The sequence below is a fragment of the Venturia canescens genome, chromosome 4 (assembly GCF_019457755.1).
Source record: "Venturia canescens isolate UGA chromosome 4, ASM1945775v1, whole genome shotgun sequence".
In the NCBI taxonomy this organism is placed as follows: Eukaryota; Metazoa; Arthropoda; class Insecta; order Hymenoptera; family Ichneumonidae; genus Venturia; species Venturia canescens.
This window is the reverse complement of record NC_057424.1, coordinates 18,538,715-18,554,764: the sequence shown is the minus strand read 5'-3', so window position 1 is coordinate 18,554,764 and position 16,050 is coordinate 18,538,715. Positions and strand designations below refer to the sequence as shown.

At 42.6% G+C, this 16,050-nt stretch overlaps 3 protein-coding genes across 4 annotated transcripts; 2 read left to right on the top strand and 1 right to left on the bottom strand.

The window, feature by feature from the left end:
- The first annotated feature begins 205 nt into the window (after window positions 1-205).
- Window positions 206-9,291, top strand: nord. The gene is made up of 7 exons (XM_043416206.1): window positions 206-980; window positions 4,257-4,390; window positions 6,333-6,645; window positions 6,809-7,040; window positions 7,165-7,398; window positions 7,543-7,698; window positions 8,062-9,291. Exons 1-7 carry the CDS (start codon window positions 739-741, stop codon window positions 8,428-8,430), a joined length of 1,680 nt encoding a protein of 559 aa, XP_043272141.1. The 5' UTR covers window positions 206-738; the 3' UTR covers window positions 8,431-9,291.
- A 109-nt stretch (window positions 9,292-9,400) lies between these two features.
- Window positions 9,401-12,066, top strand: LOC122409022 (orexin receptor type 2). Its single transcript, XM_043416217.1, has 3 exons — window positions 9,401-10,493; window positions 10,623-10,828; window positions 11,640-12,066. Exons 1-3 carry the CDS (start codon window positions 9,961-9,963, stop codon window positions 12,056-12,058), a joined length of 1,158 nt encoding a protein of 385 aa, XP_043272152.1. The 5' UTR covers window positions 9,401-9,960; the 3' UTR covers window positions 12,059-12,066.
- LOC122409020 (SET domain-containing protein SmydA-8-like) lies at window positions 12,060-15,847 on the bottom strand. 2 transcript variants are annotated; one of them, XM_043416208.1, is made up of 4 exons: window positions 14,953-15,847; window positions 13,698-14,036; window positions 13,083-13,418; window positions 12,060-13,008 (listed from the first exon to the last, which is right to left on the bottom strand). In XM_043416208.1, the coding sequence occupies exons 1-4, from the start codon at window positions 15,381-15,383 to the stop codon at window positions 12,696-12,698; spliced, it is 1,419 nt and encodes a 472-aa protein (XP_043272143.1). In that variant the 5' UTR covers window positions 15,384-15,847; the 3' UTR covers window positions 12,060-12,695. The 2 variants fall into 2 exon arrangements, with proteins under 2 accessions (XP_043272143.1, XP_043272142.1); XM_043416207.1 differs by having other exon boundaries at window positions 13,698-14,075; window positions 14,953-15,844.
- Window positions 15,848-16,050: the final 203 nt, after the last annotated feature.

Genomic DNA, 16,050 nt, shown 5'->3' with positions numbered 1-16,050 from the left:
AAAAAGACGGTTGACGAGCATTCATTGGTGGGGTTAAAAAAGCTACTCGGTGGCTGTGCGCATCTGTGCGCGGGGGCTAATACACAGTAACGGACGACTTTGTCGTCGTTCTTCGTCGTCTGTGTCCTCTCCGTCGACGACGACGACGTCGACGACGACGGCGGCGGCGACGTCGTCGTGTTCTCTAAGCGTGTGCCTTTCCGAGCGTTTCACTCGTTCTCGTTCTCTCTCGCGCTCTTTCTCTCTCGTTCTCCGTCCCGCTCGTTCCCTCGCAAAGAAGGGGTTTGTCGACGAGAAAGCAAGTCGAGGCTTTCGACTTGGTCTCCTTACGAAGCCGAGCACACAACAGTTGCGAGCGTCGTCGCGAGAGTTCTAGGCCTCTCCGGTCTGCCCTCGAGTCACCCGAGTCCTTGTTGCGTTGGCGCTAAACACACTCGTCCTCGATCGATCTTCCCGATGAAAAATATCTCCATTTCGTTGCGATAAAACGAGCAAAACTTCAATTTTTTCATCCGAAAGAAGCATCCTTGGCCTTGACAATATCTTGAGCACTCTCGTTGCCCTTCAACGTTCCTCCGCCTCTCGAGAGTGTCGTCGTTCACTTCGGAAGCGTTAATTCCTCAGTGCAATCACTCGCTTCGTCCCAGTGTGCCGGTGCTTGTGTAAATCCCTCGTGCTCGTCCACCCCGATTTTTCACCGCGTCGCGACGATCGCTATCCGCGACAAGCTCGATCGGGATGCTTCGAAAATTGGATTTAATGGTTCTCGTGTTACTTCCGGTGATTCTGAGCCACCGGAAAAATCAAGGAAGTGCTCGGAGCGAAGACGTTCTCCTGCTGCAACAGAGACGCGGCTTTAAGGGAAGCCCACGGCCGTACGGCATCGACAGACCGACCAGGGTCGAAGAGTTCAACAGAACTGACGTCATACATCCGGAGTATCAGATACCGGCCACTCTCCAACCCGGAAACGTGTCCAAGTGAGAGTTTTTCCCCTATTTTATTCTCGCTCTCGTTATTTCATTAGAAACGACGAAACGAGAAAGTTCATAAATTCATTCATTTTAAAAAATCCCTCTTATTTTATTTCCGCACATTTTCTCTCGCTATCTTCGTGCGGCCAGCAAGAGAATAAACTCGAGCGTATGTAAAACGCGTATGGCTTCTCCGACGTATCCACTCGATGCTCTCATTTTTTGGCGTTGTTCCTTACTCTCCTTTGCCGTCGGGAAAAGCTGGATTTAGCCATCGGGGGTCGCCCGAACACGACCCCAGACGACGCGTCTCCCTCCGCGGCATTGTATCCCAACGCTAATTTTACAATAGCCTCACAGTTCACTACCGCCGGAGAGTATGTGCGAACGCTATGAAGAAGAACATTCACCGACTAATATACGCACACGCGCGCACACCGCAAGATTGACGTTCGATTTGTTTGAACTTTCGATTCGACAAACCCCCTCCTCGGTCAATTGTTTTTTTCGCTTCTCTCATCGTCACATTTCCCTCTTTCTCATTATCATTTCACTCCTTTCCGTCTTAATTATTTTTTATCCAAACATCATTTTTTCGAATGATTTCCTTTTATCAACGAGTCCCGAGGTCATCGAATTTTCGCATATCCTCTTACGATCCCGATGAAAAATTTCTTGCAATTGAGACGAACAATCGCGTCGCGTAAACTTCAAACAGCGTAGCCGCACAGATGTCATTTATTCCGCAGTGCGATTATATTTGAAACAATAAATAATAATTATAAAGGGTGAGCTACTCCAAGAGGCTATTGGCCACGGATGACGTTCCTCTCCGCTGAGCGTTTAAACTCGTATGAGAAACATTTTGGCTAGTTGCCGCGAAAAAATCACTCGGGATATCTCCATAGCCCAAAATCTTCATTGCCGTCTTCTTTCTTCTTTTTCCATCAGCTCTCTTTCCCTTTTCATTCCCCCCTCCTCGCCGGTCCTCCCCGTGCCCCTCTCCCGTCTTCTTATTAATCCACAATTTCAGTATTTCGTTTTATTCGAGAATCCGAATGAAAGCAACGTACTCGAGTCAGAGCTTTATTGGCTCTCTCACCGAGCTTTACGTACGCCGAAAAGCACACACATACATTTACTACATACGACGAGTGAAAGCGAGGACTCGTATCTTACCCTTTTTGAAGCTTGAAATCTTGAAACTTTGTCTCGGCTTCTTGATCGTCGTATCTCATGAGCGAGACACGCGCGATCTCGTATAACCGACCTCTTATACGTCTTTGATCCTAACTCTCTCATTAATAATCTCACGACACGTGCCCGCGTACAAAGACACCCTTACGTTGCGACGCTTATTTATTGCTCCGCTTCTTACACATCCACGGGAATTTGCAGTTGAGATTAATACATTTTTTATCACGGTTCATTACTCGCCTCATTATTTTCTATTTTGCTTTTTATCTTGCCACTCCCTCGAGATTTTCTCCAGTCTTCCGAGATGTCTGGGGACTGAAACGGTGGAATTTTGAGGGGAGAGGAATATTTGGAAAGCGAAAAATGAGCCGCACTCGAATATTGTTTTTGTTTCGTTTTCATCTGAAGCTGGCAACTTTGTGAAACTCGGGGCTAATCTTCTTGCAAAGTTGTCGAGCTTCTTGGCTACTTTTCCAATTGGCTGGAACAGAAAAATCCAAGATTTTTCTATAGCTCGAGTCGTGCTGGCGAATTCGCCAAACGAGACTCGATTTTGCCAGATTCGGTCGAATCTACCTTATGAATCGAGCTGAAAAAATGCACTCTTTCTGCTTCAGACATCTGGAAAAGTAGTCATGATGCGGAGCAGCTTGAGAACTTCCGATGTAGCTTTTCACGAAATGCAGTTTTCACACCTGCCGCGGTGTGAGAAGAAATATTTTAATGCACTCAGAATATCGACTGGAAAGCGTGCCAATTAATCAACGAAAGCAAAATATCTTATTGAAAAATAATCAAATCCATTCAGTTGGGCTAGTGAAAAGTGGATTTAACTTTATTTCCTCATCGAAATAGCGAACGATTGGTTCGCAGATGAAAATTAATTAGCACCGAATATCGATGATGATTACGTGAATACTGCGAAAGAATAAAAAGTCAGATACGTATCGTGTCAATACGATTGACAGTTCGTGGGTTCATTACTCTCGAGCGATTTTTCGCTGCACCGAAATTACGTGAATTTGGGTCACGGACAATTTCTTATTAGTCGTGAAATATTGGCTACTAAAAGTTTCATCGGTTCGCGGTGGTAGCGAAAAGGCTAAGAGCCAGGGGGGGGGGGAAGAGCTTTCATACTGGTTACATCCACGTTCTTTTATCTTTTTTTAGTTACGTGTTGAAAAATCCACTCGGCTACATATTTTCGTTCCCTCGGTGGCCTCGGTTGTCGTTGTTGCTGGAAAAAATATGAATGTATAAATAAATAGTGGGGGGGGGGGGGGGAGGGAGGGGAAAAAACGAGCGAGCGCATGTAACATCTTTTCATTCTCGATTCTTAAAAGACGTACGCGTAACACACGAATACAAAGAAGCAGCAAAAAATGAGAACGAGCTGAGGAAATAAATGAAAATTTGTATGGAAAAGACAATGAAACTTTTATCGTTTGTGAAGCTTTTTTTATGACACACGACGACACGAAATTCTCATATTTTCACGAAGGAAAATTAGAGTTGAAATTTTCTGTTTTACTATATCATTTTCAAGAAATCAATCTCAAGGTAGCTCATGCATTCTCATTCTGTCTTTTTATTAATACATTTTTCTTGATCCCTTTGTTTTTGTCCTTTGCGCTCTCTAATGCGATTTTTAATATTTTTTAATTTACAACTTCGAATTACTAACTCTGACATTAATTTAAAGTGATCGTATCATTAATTGGGAAGTAAAAATCGATCCAACTTAGACGCTCATAAAATACGATCCTTCGGGCATAATCTACGTTAGGAGGAATTCTGCGGCAAATTAACCTGTCAAATGAACTTGCATCCGCGAGTTCGCTACAATTGAAACTCGTTTTAGTACTCAATCGAGATGTTTCCATCATTTTTTTTTTTGAATTTTGACAATTTTTTGTATCATTTAGCCACAACTTAGGAAAAAATCAATTTTCAAATGATTATTTTTGAATAATATATTATTTAAAAATGCTAAAATTCTATTTAGTTGAAACTAGCGTTTTTCCATAAAGCCTCGTCTCTAAGTGAATGGTAATATCATACTGGATGCAGCTGATATAATTACAGGTTCTATTATTTGAGTCCTCGCGATGGGCCACCGTTGACACTGCTCGTGACACCGTGTAAGGGCCCGATATCGTGGACGGTTAGTTCGGTTGGGCCTCCGGACGAGGATCATCATCAGAGCACCGGAGCGAGATGTAAGAATAGACCAAATTGTATAAAATTGAAAAAATATTTTATTTGTGAAAATGAAAAAAAAAAAAAAAAAAAAAACTAACATTTTTCTTGTTTATCACAATCGAAAAATTGTCGTATCGAGATAAGAATAATCTAAAATAACACCGAAAATGAAGAATGAAATTGGGGGAAAAAGGATTTACGGATAACAGGAAAATGATTGAAAAATCATAGTCTAATTGCCATGTGTAAAGAGTGTAGTGAAAGATAAAAACGATATTAGAGATACGAGGAAGCGAAGCGATAAGATATAGAAGAGAGGACACACAGTCGTTGGAATTGAGGCTTGAGGACGTCAATAGATAACATCGATGTGGGAAAAATCAAAGGGGAATAATCATCGGAAGATGAATACAAAGTGATCTCATGAGGGGAGGACGGAGAGCAGGGAGTAAAGGTTATGGGAAGAGAGGAAGAGAAAGAGAGAAAGAGGAAAGGATGGAAGAGGGAAGGAGGCAGGAGAGGAGGAGGAGGAGGAAGGAACAACATCGGAGATATTAAAGTTCACTTAAATCACTGTGAACGAGAAGATGCTCGTTCAAGCTCCGTTATCGGGCTCGAGAGCGAGAAGGAGAAAGGAGAGCGTGTACGGAAGAGAGAAAATCGTCAACTGGAACGTCGATGCGCGGTTGGGCATACAGAGACGCCGCCTACGACGAGTATATATGTCGCGCATTAATATTTATTGATTCCTCAAATCATCAAGAGGCATCATCGAGCGTGATTGTTTGCATGAAAATTGTTTTTTCCATTACGTCTCGATGTTATACTCTCGGTATTTCGATACGCGGGTTACCGAAGAAGGCGCGCACACGCAGAAGGAAAGGAAGAGAGGCGAGAGGAAGAGAGAAGTTCGGTCGGCTCTATCGACGATTAACCTTAAGATCGTTCGGCTGTAACTGCTCGCGACTCCTTCGTCGAGGATAAACGCCGGACGATCGTCTTCTCTTTTTGCCTATATATCGATTTCGAGCCTCTTTCTTCTTCCCCTTCTTCCTCTTCTTCGCGTTCGCTTCTTCAACTTCATCTTCCGCCACAATATACACGATCGCAAAAGAGGTAAATTATATTGAAAACGATGCATCCGGCACGCACGAGCTTCCACGAAAAGAAAATTGTTTGCTTAAACACCCGTACCGCTCCTATAATTCCCAAACTGATCACTAGAATTATCGCATAAAAAGTTACTGCCCCGCATATCATCATTTGCTCCCTATATTCCCCCCCCCCCCCCCACCCCCCACCGCGCCTTCCTTTACCTCGCCGCGCGTTTTCTCTCATTTTTATCTCCTTTTCCATGTCCGCACACCCGCACGATATTGTAATCCCGATAAGAAGGAGCGAGCTCGAAATTCTACGAGCCTCGGAGTGCACGTGGATGCACCGGAACAAAGTAATCGATGTGAAACTGTCAGCCAACTTTAAAAGCGGCCTTAGATGATCGTAATTTTTCTCTTCCAATGAGCACTCGTTCCGCAATTACTCCAAAATTATTCGCTTTTGTCGCGTTCGTTGATAATAATAATCATTCAACGAAGGACATTCGTTGAAGTCAATTTTGTCTTCGTTCCATTCGATTTGTCCGAGGCGTTTAGCTTCCGGTCGAAGTTATTGCTGAATGTTTTCATAAAGTTAACTCGATTTTAATGCTTTCTAAACGCCCTGTCATCGGGAAGGCGCATGCTCCTTAAAGTTGCGGCCACTTTCTTCGAAAATGTTGACTCCACTCGACCTCAAACTCGCAGCTTCTCCATGATCTTCGATCATTAAATCAAACATCTCCGGGTGGAAGTATTCTTACGAAAATTTCATGTTTTTCGGTTATCTCAGGCTTTTTTCTTTTCCATTTATTTTTATTTTTGTTTTTATGAGTTGCTCCGTATATTTGTGTTAATTATACAGCTCAGACAACGTGGCCCGTTAAAACTCTTATTTCTGGCTCGCCCCTGTTCACATACGAGGGCGAGGATGCCCAAAATTTCACGATCCCGAAGGTACGAGCTGGCTTGTACAGACTCGAGATCAAATCGCTCGTTGAAAACACCGACTTAACGGATAAATCACCGAATACCGTACTTCTCTACGTAACCTCGAGCGATCTCGATCATCTTCCTGCTAGATCTTCCAACGTAATTGGAGGCAAACAGCGTCACGGTACTCTCAGATTTCAACAGAGAAGAAGTCCACGACGACTGACAGTTTCTTGGAGCAAGAGGTGCGCTTTTTACGTTCATCATTTTTCACGATCGTGCTAACGATGAGAATCGCTTCAACTTTGCATATTGCGATGATTTATTTTTTGTTTCTGCATGCCCTCCCACGGGACGGGACTGAAAAATCTTGAGAAATTCATTTTTTCACACAATCTTTTATCTTAGCCAAGTGGATCCTCATCTGTCGAGTTACTGCCTCGCGGTAACTTCGGGCACTTCTCACCCAAAGACTCTCTGTGCAGCCGAAAACGTTCTCAAAAGTTATCCTCGAATGAACACTAAAGGAATTTCGAAAGAACATCGCAGTGTCCCGGAGGGTCTTCATTGCCTTCATCAAACCAGGCTCACATTGCACGGCCTCAGATATAACGCAACTTACAATTTCACCCTCTACGTGGTAGGGAAAAGCCTCAAACGAAATAAAAAACAAAACAAAATAATTGCTACTCATTGCGAAAAATTTGGATCGCAATGTTTTAGTTGTTGAAATGAATCGCAATTTTCTCTCCGCCGTTCCTTAGGTCAGCACAAGAAACAACGTTTCTACGAGGGTTGCAACGGAGATGATGAAGTTTCGAAGAACGCCCGCGCAGACGTTGCGAACAGGGCGGTACGTGACCGCTAATCTTCGGGAAAATGACGGTTTTATTAATTTTCGTTATCGACCACAAGAAAACGCGACTACGGAGTTTCACGTTTTGCCTTGCGGGGACGGAATCGTCAGAGCGAAACTCAAAGGACCAGGAATCGTGAGGGTTAGTAAAATTTTTTTAATTCTACGAGTCATAAGTCACTACGGAAATCATTAAATGATTTTATTCGCAATAATATTGCTGATGAATTCGAGGGACGACGGTAAACTTCGCTTCGCTAAAATATCTGACACCTGCGCATTCCAGAAAAAGGAAGTTATTGGCCACGCATCCCTCACAGCTCCGTCACTCCCACCTGGAAAACGCTACACCTTAAGGGTTTCAGCGACCCCTCAAGAATTAGTGAGAATGTCGAAAGTCAAGGTCTTGGCCACACAGGAAGGCTCGATCGTTTATCCGGAGGTAGTTTCACAATTGTCGCATTCACAAGTGGCCGTAAACGCGAGTTTTATTTCGAAAAAAAAAAAAAAAAAAAAAAAAAACTTCACGCGGGCTCAAAATGAAGATTTAACCGAAAATTTAAAATCAAAATGAAATTTTTATTTTTCAGTCGTAATTGAACTTGAATAATGAATGGATTCGTGAATATTTTTCAAAACCGAAAATAAATTAGAGCTCTCTATTTTTTAATTGAAAAAGTGATGAATTTTGCTCGCAGGTAACGAAACTTATTCACACCACGATTCGAATTTACCATTCGCCCTCGTAAACTTGAAACAATCGAAAGAATGCTCGAAAATGAGTGAGCCGTTTGATATGTTGAAGGTACCGTCGAGGAGTGCACCGAGAGAATATCGTTCGTTGAAGAAATGCAACGAAGTGACAGTCGGAGTGGAGCCAGCCGGTGCAGCAAAATATTGCATTCTGGCTCGCGAGTTGCGGGGTTCCCCATCGTCTGCAGGGATCGCGAGTATTCCCGATCAATGTGGTTTGCATCGTCGTCGGAGATCGGAGTTTACGTTCGAGAAATGCAAGGAAATAACGAGTCCGCCAGAAAACCGTGCACTTCCGTTCACCGTCTCGAAACTTCAGCCAGGGAAAACTTATCTCGTTCAAGTAACCGCCCAACTCAAAGGACAGTCCTTGTCGTATCCTCTGCTCGATGTGCGCACACGAAGATCCTGTCGACCTTGATAATGACCGTCACTATTTTTTCCTTCGAGTCTGCTATTTTCGTCGCGAATTATTCAAACTTGAGACAAATTTTTTACTATCGATGCACCAAAAAAATGGCATTTGTTATTGCTTCAACGCATAAACTGCACTTCGGGGCAAATCTCAATGAGAAGTCATGCATTATTCTCGATTTTTTTTTTTTCTATGACAGGATATTCGGCAATGAAAAATCATTTGAAAAGAAACGGAGGCTCAAAAAATCACTGCTCGTTGGTTCAAATCGAAGGAAAAACAAGCGTTTCAAAGTAAAAAGTGAAAATGAGTCTGCGGCCGAAGGATTGAACGACAGGCACGTTCGATCGATTGAATTAGTAAACGTTTCGTGAAAGAGCCTTGTCTCTCTATTGTCCAAGATGAGAAACTAAACGATCGCAGTTATTGCGAGGACTCGAAAGATGGAAATATTTTCAAAATAAGCAAGATTCCTGCAACGAATCTCTGTAAATATTCGAGTATGGATGTGGCATGTGTGACTTAATAAAATAAAAGAGCAGAGGAGCGAGTACCTCTGGCGATCGGGTCGAGAACGTATAGTCCAACTTTGAGGATTTTCTGCTGTCACGAAAAAAACGAAGAAGCGACGTTCGAAGCAGTTATTCGTAGTTATTGAGATCGTCGCTGCTTTTCACGTTCACTATCGTTTCGTTAAATCCATCATTCGAAAAAGTCTGCCTCCTGCTTCGGACGTTTAAAGAAAATCCTCAAAAAAATGGTTGCGCGTTAAAAAAAAATGAATTAACATTTTGCGTGTACTCCGCTCGAGCCGTGTATAAAACGATTAAATTTTTTTCCAAATAAATTAAGCTATTGAAATAACAATGGACGCGAACGTCAAGAATGAAAAAGACCGAAAAATCACTGCACGAAGAGTTTGTATGAAAAAAGATGTGAAAAAAGGTGCCTTGAAAGATACTTTGTCGACGAGCGAGCTTATTCGCTTGATCCCTTATCTCGAATTTAATCTCGATAATCGATAACAAAGGAGAGAGCTGCTTCGGATAGTACGTGGGACGAAATGCGTTTACAGAAGGTTGTCAAGATCGTTGGAGCATGAATATGCAAACATGGTGAGTTTTTGACTCGCCACCCAGCCTGCGGAGGAACCATCTGCTTGTGTTTTTACGAGGGCGATTCAGAGTCTCATTCATATCGTCTTTACGCCACGGCGAGTAAACTGCGCGCTGTGTTACTCACGTCCTGTTATAAAATTCGTAACCTCTTGATTTTACCATTGATATACATATACGCATGGATATTACGAGAGTGCGTCGGAGTATAAACAAGAAAATTTCCCGAGCTACGAAAATCGTTTATACGAAATCTATTTTGGCTCGTTGAGCGTCGGGGGGGATCAACGAGGAAGAGATCCGAAGAGATCGAGTCTTTCGAGCGCGATGTTCCATCGAGCGAGGAGCCAAAGATCGTAAAATCATTTTCATTCGGGGAAGATTCAATACAAGAGTGTGAAAAAGAAGAGCGCGGATCAAAATGAAAGCGTCGCCTGAAGAAAATTTAGTGGTGTTTACTCCGGTGGGGAGAACGATATTCCAAACGATTATTTGGCCGACGCTCGTCGTCGGTTTGATCGGTAATTTTGGGGTTGTTTTCCGGATAGTTTTCAATGACACGAGCAAAAATACTGCCCTCAAACCGTTCTACCGAAGCGCTTTACTCTCGCTCGCTCTTGCCGACATTCTTTTACTTCTCACTTCCGGCTCCAACGTCCTCGGCTTCGTCGCTCAAAGCACCGTTCTCTGGTCACTACCCATTTGGACTTGCACGTTCATCCCTTATTTACAAACCGTCGGCGTACTCGTTGCTTCCCTCACACTCGCCGGCGTCGCCATCGACAGATACGCCGCCATTAAATCCAAATTTCCGTTAACCAAGGGCCTTAAATGGCGCTGGGCCATTTCCTTCGTCCTCGGATTATGGATCGTCTCCTTTGCTGCCGCTTATCCTGTTATCGGTACTTTCGCCATCGAACGACTCGTCGTCATCAACGGCTCGACTTTTTACACGTGAGATTTTTAGTTTTTTTTTTCTTTTTTTTTTTTTACACCGGAATTTTCATACTTTTGAAACGATTCGAAGTTTTATGGTCAAAGTGATCGGAATCATCGTTATTATTATTATTCTTCACTGCACAGGGGCGCGCTTTGCATCACGAAAAATCGATCCGAAGCCTCGGTCATTTACACAGCCCTGTTCGTCGTCATATTCGTTCCTCTCGCCATCGTTTTTTTACTCGTTCATGTACTGCTCGCTCGAAACATTTGGCAACGCGATTCCCCTGGCGATAACACCCATCAACGATCGACGAACGATTCACAATTGAGCAACGACAACTCCACTGGTAAGGAATTGTTCGATTGGCAAATACCCCATTAAGGGATTTCATGCACGAAACGATTTTCTTAAAAAAATCTTGAAATTTACACAGAGCTTCAATGGGCAGTCGACTCACGCGCATATCAAATTTTAAAGGGTTCGTCTTATTGATTATTCAGATAAACGTCATTAAATATATGAAGAAAAATACACAAAGTTATAAAGACATGCGTAAAAAATCGTTTATCTTTCCATTTTACGAATGAACGCTCCTTACGAAGTTTAGGAGAAACGTACACAATAACAATTCGGTATATAATGAAGCTTTGGGAAAAAAATTCGAGACGATTGTCTTGCTAGTAATATAAAGATATATTACCTTAAAGATTGAACGAGATTGGTAATGAACGTTCGTATAACCTTGCATTTGCTTATTTTGAAATTTTTTTCTTCTTGGCTCGGGCCAATCCCATCCACGGCCTTTTTATTAATACTTTTTTCTTGATCCATTTCCCGTTGTGTTTAGGACGAATGAAATTTGGGCTTTGGTCAGTGATGGATCCCCGATTAATTAATGGCTTGTAATTTTATTCTCCAAAAGATAAATTGAAAAAATGTATTTACAATTTGGAATTAACAGCTCTGACGTTAATTTAAAGTGATTATATCTTTAATCAGCAGGGAGTGAAAATTGATGTGCAATTTAGAAACCCATAAAATACGATCCTTCGGGCATGATCTACCTTGATTTTCTTTTCGATCAAATTTTCTCATTGAATACTTATTCACTGCTTTCGTCTAAAAGTACTTTTCGTGATGGTATGAAATTTTCGCAGTTTCGACGAGCTTGGGAAAAGCGAAGAACACAACGGCTAAAAAAATCGGTGGAACTCCATCCCACGTGGCGCGAAAGAGGCGAACAGTTCGCGTGATACTCGTCCTCATATTTGTTTTCGTGCTTTGTCGTCTGCCTCATTGGTCATTCGTCCTGTTCAAACTGCACACGACAACGAGTGACAATTACTTGTGGTACATACAAATGATTTTCACGATAATGTCTCTCCTCAACGCCGCCATTCATCCGTTTCTCTACGCTTTTCTCAACGAGGCTCTCTCGTTGATCGCCTGGCTCCGGAGACGATTTACGGAAACTCGGTACTCTACGAACGCGAGCGCACACCCAATTTCTAAGGAAGAAATCGGAAGCGCGATTAGAGCCAAAGTCGAACCACGAGGCCCGTATTACAGCCCGTGAATCGGGAGATGAGCTATTTTTATTGACAAAAGTTTTGAAGCATGCGAAAAACAGAAAACATTTTTACAGTCCCTCGAAAAAATGGACATCTTTTTACTAAAACATTTTTTTCTTTTTTACTTTCAATTTTTTCCACAAATCTTGACAGATTGATCAAGAATGCGGCGCATCTACGCGTGTTTCTGCGATAATTATTAAGTGATTAAAATAAACATGTTTCTCAATAGCAATTAATATTATCATTCACACACCTGTACATTTTCGCATTTTTCATCCGAATGAACAGTAATCATTCGGTATCTATAAGGTGGCATTGCTGACGTCACTCAATCTATTATCATAGGAGCTTCGTCTCTTAGCCCCGCCCTCTAAAAATATTTAGCAACAACCTTAACGAAATTCCCGAAAAAATGCCACGAAAAATCCCTTTTTCACGTAATTGCGAAAAATATTTTCGATATTTCGAATAGGACGAATTTCTGAGCATAAAAGTAGTCAGCACGAGTTGAGTAATGAATTTAAATAGAAAAATGAAGGTTCAGGTTTATTCGTCGATCTCGTTCACGTGGGAGAAAAAAAAATGTGCAGATTGAATGCGAGATGAAAAAAATAGTGAATAAAGGATGCTTTCGTCGGTTCAGTTGGTCAATTCGTTTTGCACGAGTCTGAGAACTTCCTGGCCAGGAGTATTCGGGGGTTCGTGGCTGAGTAAACTTCGAGCTCGTTCGAGCAACGCTTTCCTATCCTGTCCCGGGCAAGAAGCGAGTTCGCGAAGAGCCACCGCGGTGTAGAGACACAAACGAATTCCGTAGGGATCGAGGATCGACGTTGTCTCGATTATTTGCCTGCAAATTTGCGCTTTTTTCGGATCTTCCGGGGACAAAAGTTGCATGAGGGAGTGACCGACCGCTGTGCAATGTTGGTGTCCAGGATGAAGGAGAACGCTCAATCTGAAAAAAAAAAAACAATGAGAAATAAAAATCCTCGAAAGGAAGAAGAAAAAAGTGAAAATCGTAGAAAATACCGCGACAGAAGATCGCTGAGAGAATCTTTCCGCGCCATTCCCATTGCAGCGTCAACATCGTCGGCGAGTCTGTCGGTCAACTGGGCAACTTCCGACGCCGTCAGCGACCCAGGGCAGACGGTGCACGTCCATTCGGTCTCGTTGTCCAGAGGATTGTTCGGCAAGACGAGGCCGCTTCCGCAGAGACACTTTAAGGTACCAAGATGGCTCCCGAGCTCGGTCGGATCGGTACAGCGGTCACAGCGACACGAAAAATATTTCGTTACCATTAAATGCTCCCTCCGAGATCTCGTTGACCAAAGGGCGTGCGTGTACATCGTACTGAGATGCTCCCCTCTTCGTGATCGAACCGGAAAACGCGGAAAATCCAAAATTCTTTCGTTTATTTCGATTACTTTTTCATTCTAACGATGGCAATTGAAAAATTCTGAGATTTGGGAGGACGAGAACAAATTCAGTTACAATTGGCACTTTTCCATCCTCGATATTACAACATCAGAATGCCTCTGGATTTTCAGCTTTTGTTTGAGCAAAAAACAACCAAAATTTGACGAAATCCAAAGTTTCCATTCGAGTGTTTCTCATCGTAGCTACGAAATCGATAGTTTCACGTACTTTTTAATGGAAGTAGCTGCAGTCACCGTTATTTTCGGTCGTCCCTGTGCATCGATAGAAAAACTGTGACGCGTATTGGCGACGCAATTGTGCTCGAGCAAACAAGCCGTTTCGTAAAGCGCTGCACAACCCTCCGGAGGATTCGTCTCCAGAGCGTTAACGTCGATTAGCCCACAAATTTTGGGTAAAATTTCCCTGGAGGATGGATCCATAGCGAGAACAGCATCGATTTGTCTCGCTACTAGTTCCGTCTCTTCGTACGCTTCCGTTCCTACTCCACGAGATTCCTCGTGACTTTGTAGTGCCCCAAGAATCGCCCAAAGTTTCGGATTCCTCCGCCTCAGAATAAGAATTCTTAGGACTAGCAAAATGTCGCATCTACAACGTATAGAGAAAAATATTAAGGGGGCCCTGATAAGAATTTTCGAAAAGTCCATTTTTTTATTGCATTTTTAAAAGTATCATACTAAAATTTTACAAATATCTGAGCAGTCCAAGTGTACTTTAGCGCGAAACGCGTTTTTCTCAAAATTACCTTTTTGGACGGCTCGTTTTGATAAAATCTCCGAAACTAGTCAACCGATCCCTGCCAAAATTTCACCGCATGTTCTTTATGACTACAGTTATGGCGGATATCATACGAATTTTCAAATTTTTCGTGGAACTTTTTTTTTTTTCAAAAAACGTGCTTTTTCGTAGTTTTTTAAAAAATGGCCGACATTTTGTCATTATTGAAAAAATCAAAATCCTACGATATGCGCCACAGCCACTTACCTATTGAATCTAAAACCATTTTTATTTTTTTTTCTCCGATCATCCATTCCAGAGATTTTATCAAGTGCGCACACCCACCTTTTTTTTGGACCTGTCTTCTCGCCCATTATTCTGTACGTAAACTGAATAAAATAAATATAAAAAAAAAAATGTTGTGTATTTTATAGACCCAACACTTTTTATATGCATATTTATAATTTATACCGGTCAAAAAAATTCGTGAAAATAGTTTTTTTTTGCACGTCCGATTAGGGTAGACCCTCTAAAGGTAATTGACAGATGCAGTCGCGATTCGTATGCGGAAATTAAATGTTTGAAGTTTAAAAAAATCAAAGTATTCGAAGCTCTTTTATCGTGAGGCTCCCCGAAATATTTGACTCTCTCCAAAATCGAGTATTTTTCTCCAGAATTCTGTTTACGAAATGATGAAATAAGGTCGCTCGGGTAAAAAATGTAATGAAAAATGCTTCTCATCTCTCACCTCGGAATCATTCCTGATTTGGTGAGAAACGCGCACTCGATTCCGTGGCGGTTTTCGTCGACGAGACCGTCGCAAGAAACTCTGCAAGCATACCAGTTGCATCCGGGACATCTGACGCGAACTTTTGAGTCGCCACAACCGACGCAAACAATGGAATCTCCATGAGGTGCCGGTCCCCAAACAATCGGAGTTTCGGCAACTATAAAATCACCGGTTTCGAGATCTCTGCTCGCAATTAGATGTCTTCCGAGCTCTTCGTTCTCCCTTATCTCCCAGGAACGACAGGCCAACTTGTGCCTCGCCCAATCGCCGCGCTGATGTTCCTTGCTGCAGTAAAAACGCTTTCTGCATCCGGCGCACCGCAGAGATGCACTTTTTTCACAAATTGCACATGCACCCAGCATCGGAGTTTCGTCATCGTTGCTGGCCATTTCCTCCGGTTGCTCCAGGGTCTTCAAACGACTTGGCAAAAATACATTTTCAAAATTCTTCGAGGAAACTGTCGACGATTCCTTGTGTAATTATAAAAAAACTTGGCTCCATCGAAGGTGTGAATTTCAGTCGATTATCGAAGGATTCGTCGACAATCCGAAGCGGTAAGTTTCGAACGTCGAAACACGCACACTTGGGACTCGACTGTGACGAAGTGAATAGTAAAGAGCGAAGGGAGAAGAGGATCGACTCTTTTGACTAGCGGCGAGTGTACAATCGTGTAGCTATAATTACAACGAGCCAAAAATAGAACGACGAGAGGATGCGAGAACATGAGAGATCGAGCTCGAGATGTCGTGGCTGAAATAAAGCATGGTGAAAACGTTTAAAAATGGAGAAAAATTCAAAGTGACTAAACGTCCGGAGAACGTTACTAGAAATGTGAATGTAAAATGGACGATTCGAAGTGAACGCGTTTCCGAGAACTCGAGCCGCCGAGATGATCTCTGAATTGAAAAAAATATGACAAAAGCAAATAAAGTTGAAAACACGAGGAGGCACGCAGCTCCAATTGAATGGTTGCTTAAGTTACAAAGTGCTTTTCAAATAGCGCCGGAGTAATCCCGGTGGACGAAGACACGGTACGCGAACATGATCGGATCGTCG

Bases quoted from the DNA above. Each gene is read 5' to 3' on its own strand.
- nord (XM_043416206.1), top strand. From the start codon at position 739: ATGCTTCGAAAATTGGATTTAATGGTTCTCGTGTTACTTCCGGTGATT. The intron at 6,646-6,808 runs GTGCGCTTTTTA...CTTTTATCTTAG, and splicing joins ACAGTTTCTTGGAGCAAGAG to CCAAGTGGATCCTCATCTGT. The intron at 7,041-7,164 runs GTAGGGAAAAGC...GCCGTTCCTTAG, and splicing joins ACAATTTCACCCTCTACGTG to GTCAGCACAAGAAACAACGT.
- LOC122409020 (XM_043416207.1), bottom strand. From the start codon at position 15,383: ATGGCCAGCAACGATGACGAAACTCCGATGCTGGGTGCATGTGCAATT. The intron at 14,076-14,952 runs GTGAGAGATGAG...TATACGTTGTAG, and splicing joins AAATCAGGAATGATTCCGAG to ATGCGACATTTTGCTAGTCC. The intron at 13,419-13,697 runs GTACGTGAAACT...TCGATCACGAAG, and splicing joins GCAGCTACTTCCATTAAAAA to AGGGGAGCATCTCAGTACGA.
- LOC122409022 (XM_043416217.1), top strand. From the start codon at position 9,961: ATGAAAGCGTCGCCTGAAGAAAATTTAGTGGTGTTTACTCCGGTGGGG. The intron at 10,494-10,622 runs GTGAGATTTTTA...TTCACTGCACAG, and splicing joins AACGGCTCGACTTTTTACAC to GGGCGCGCTTTGCATCACGA. The intron at 10,829-11,639 runs GTAAGGAATTGT...AAATTTTCGCAG, and splicing joins GAGCAACGACAACTCCACTG to TTTCGACGAGCTTGGGAAAA.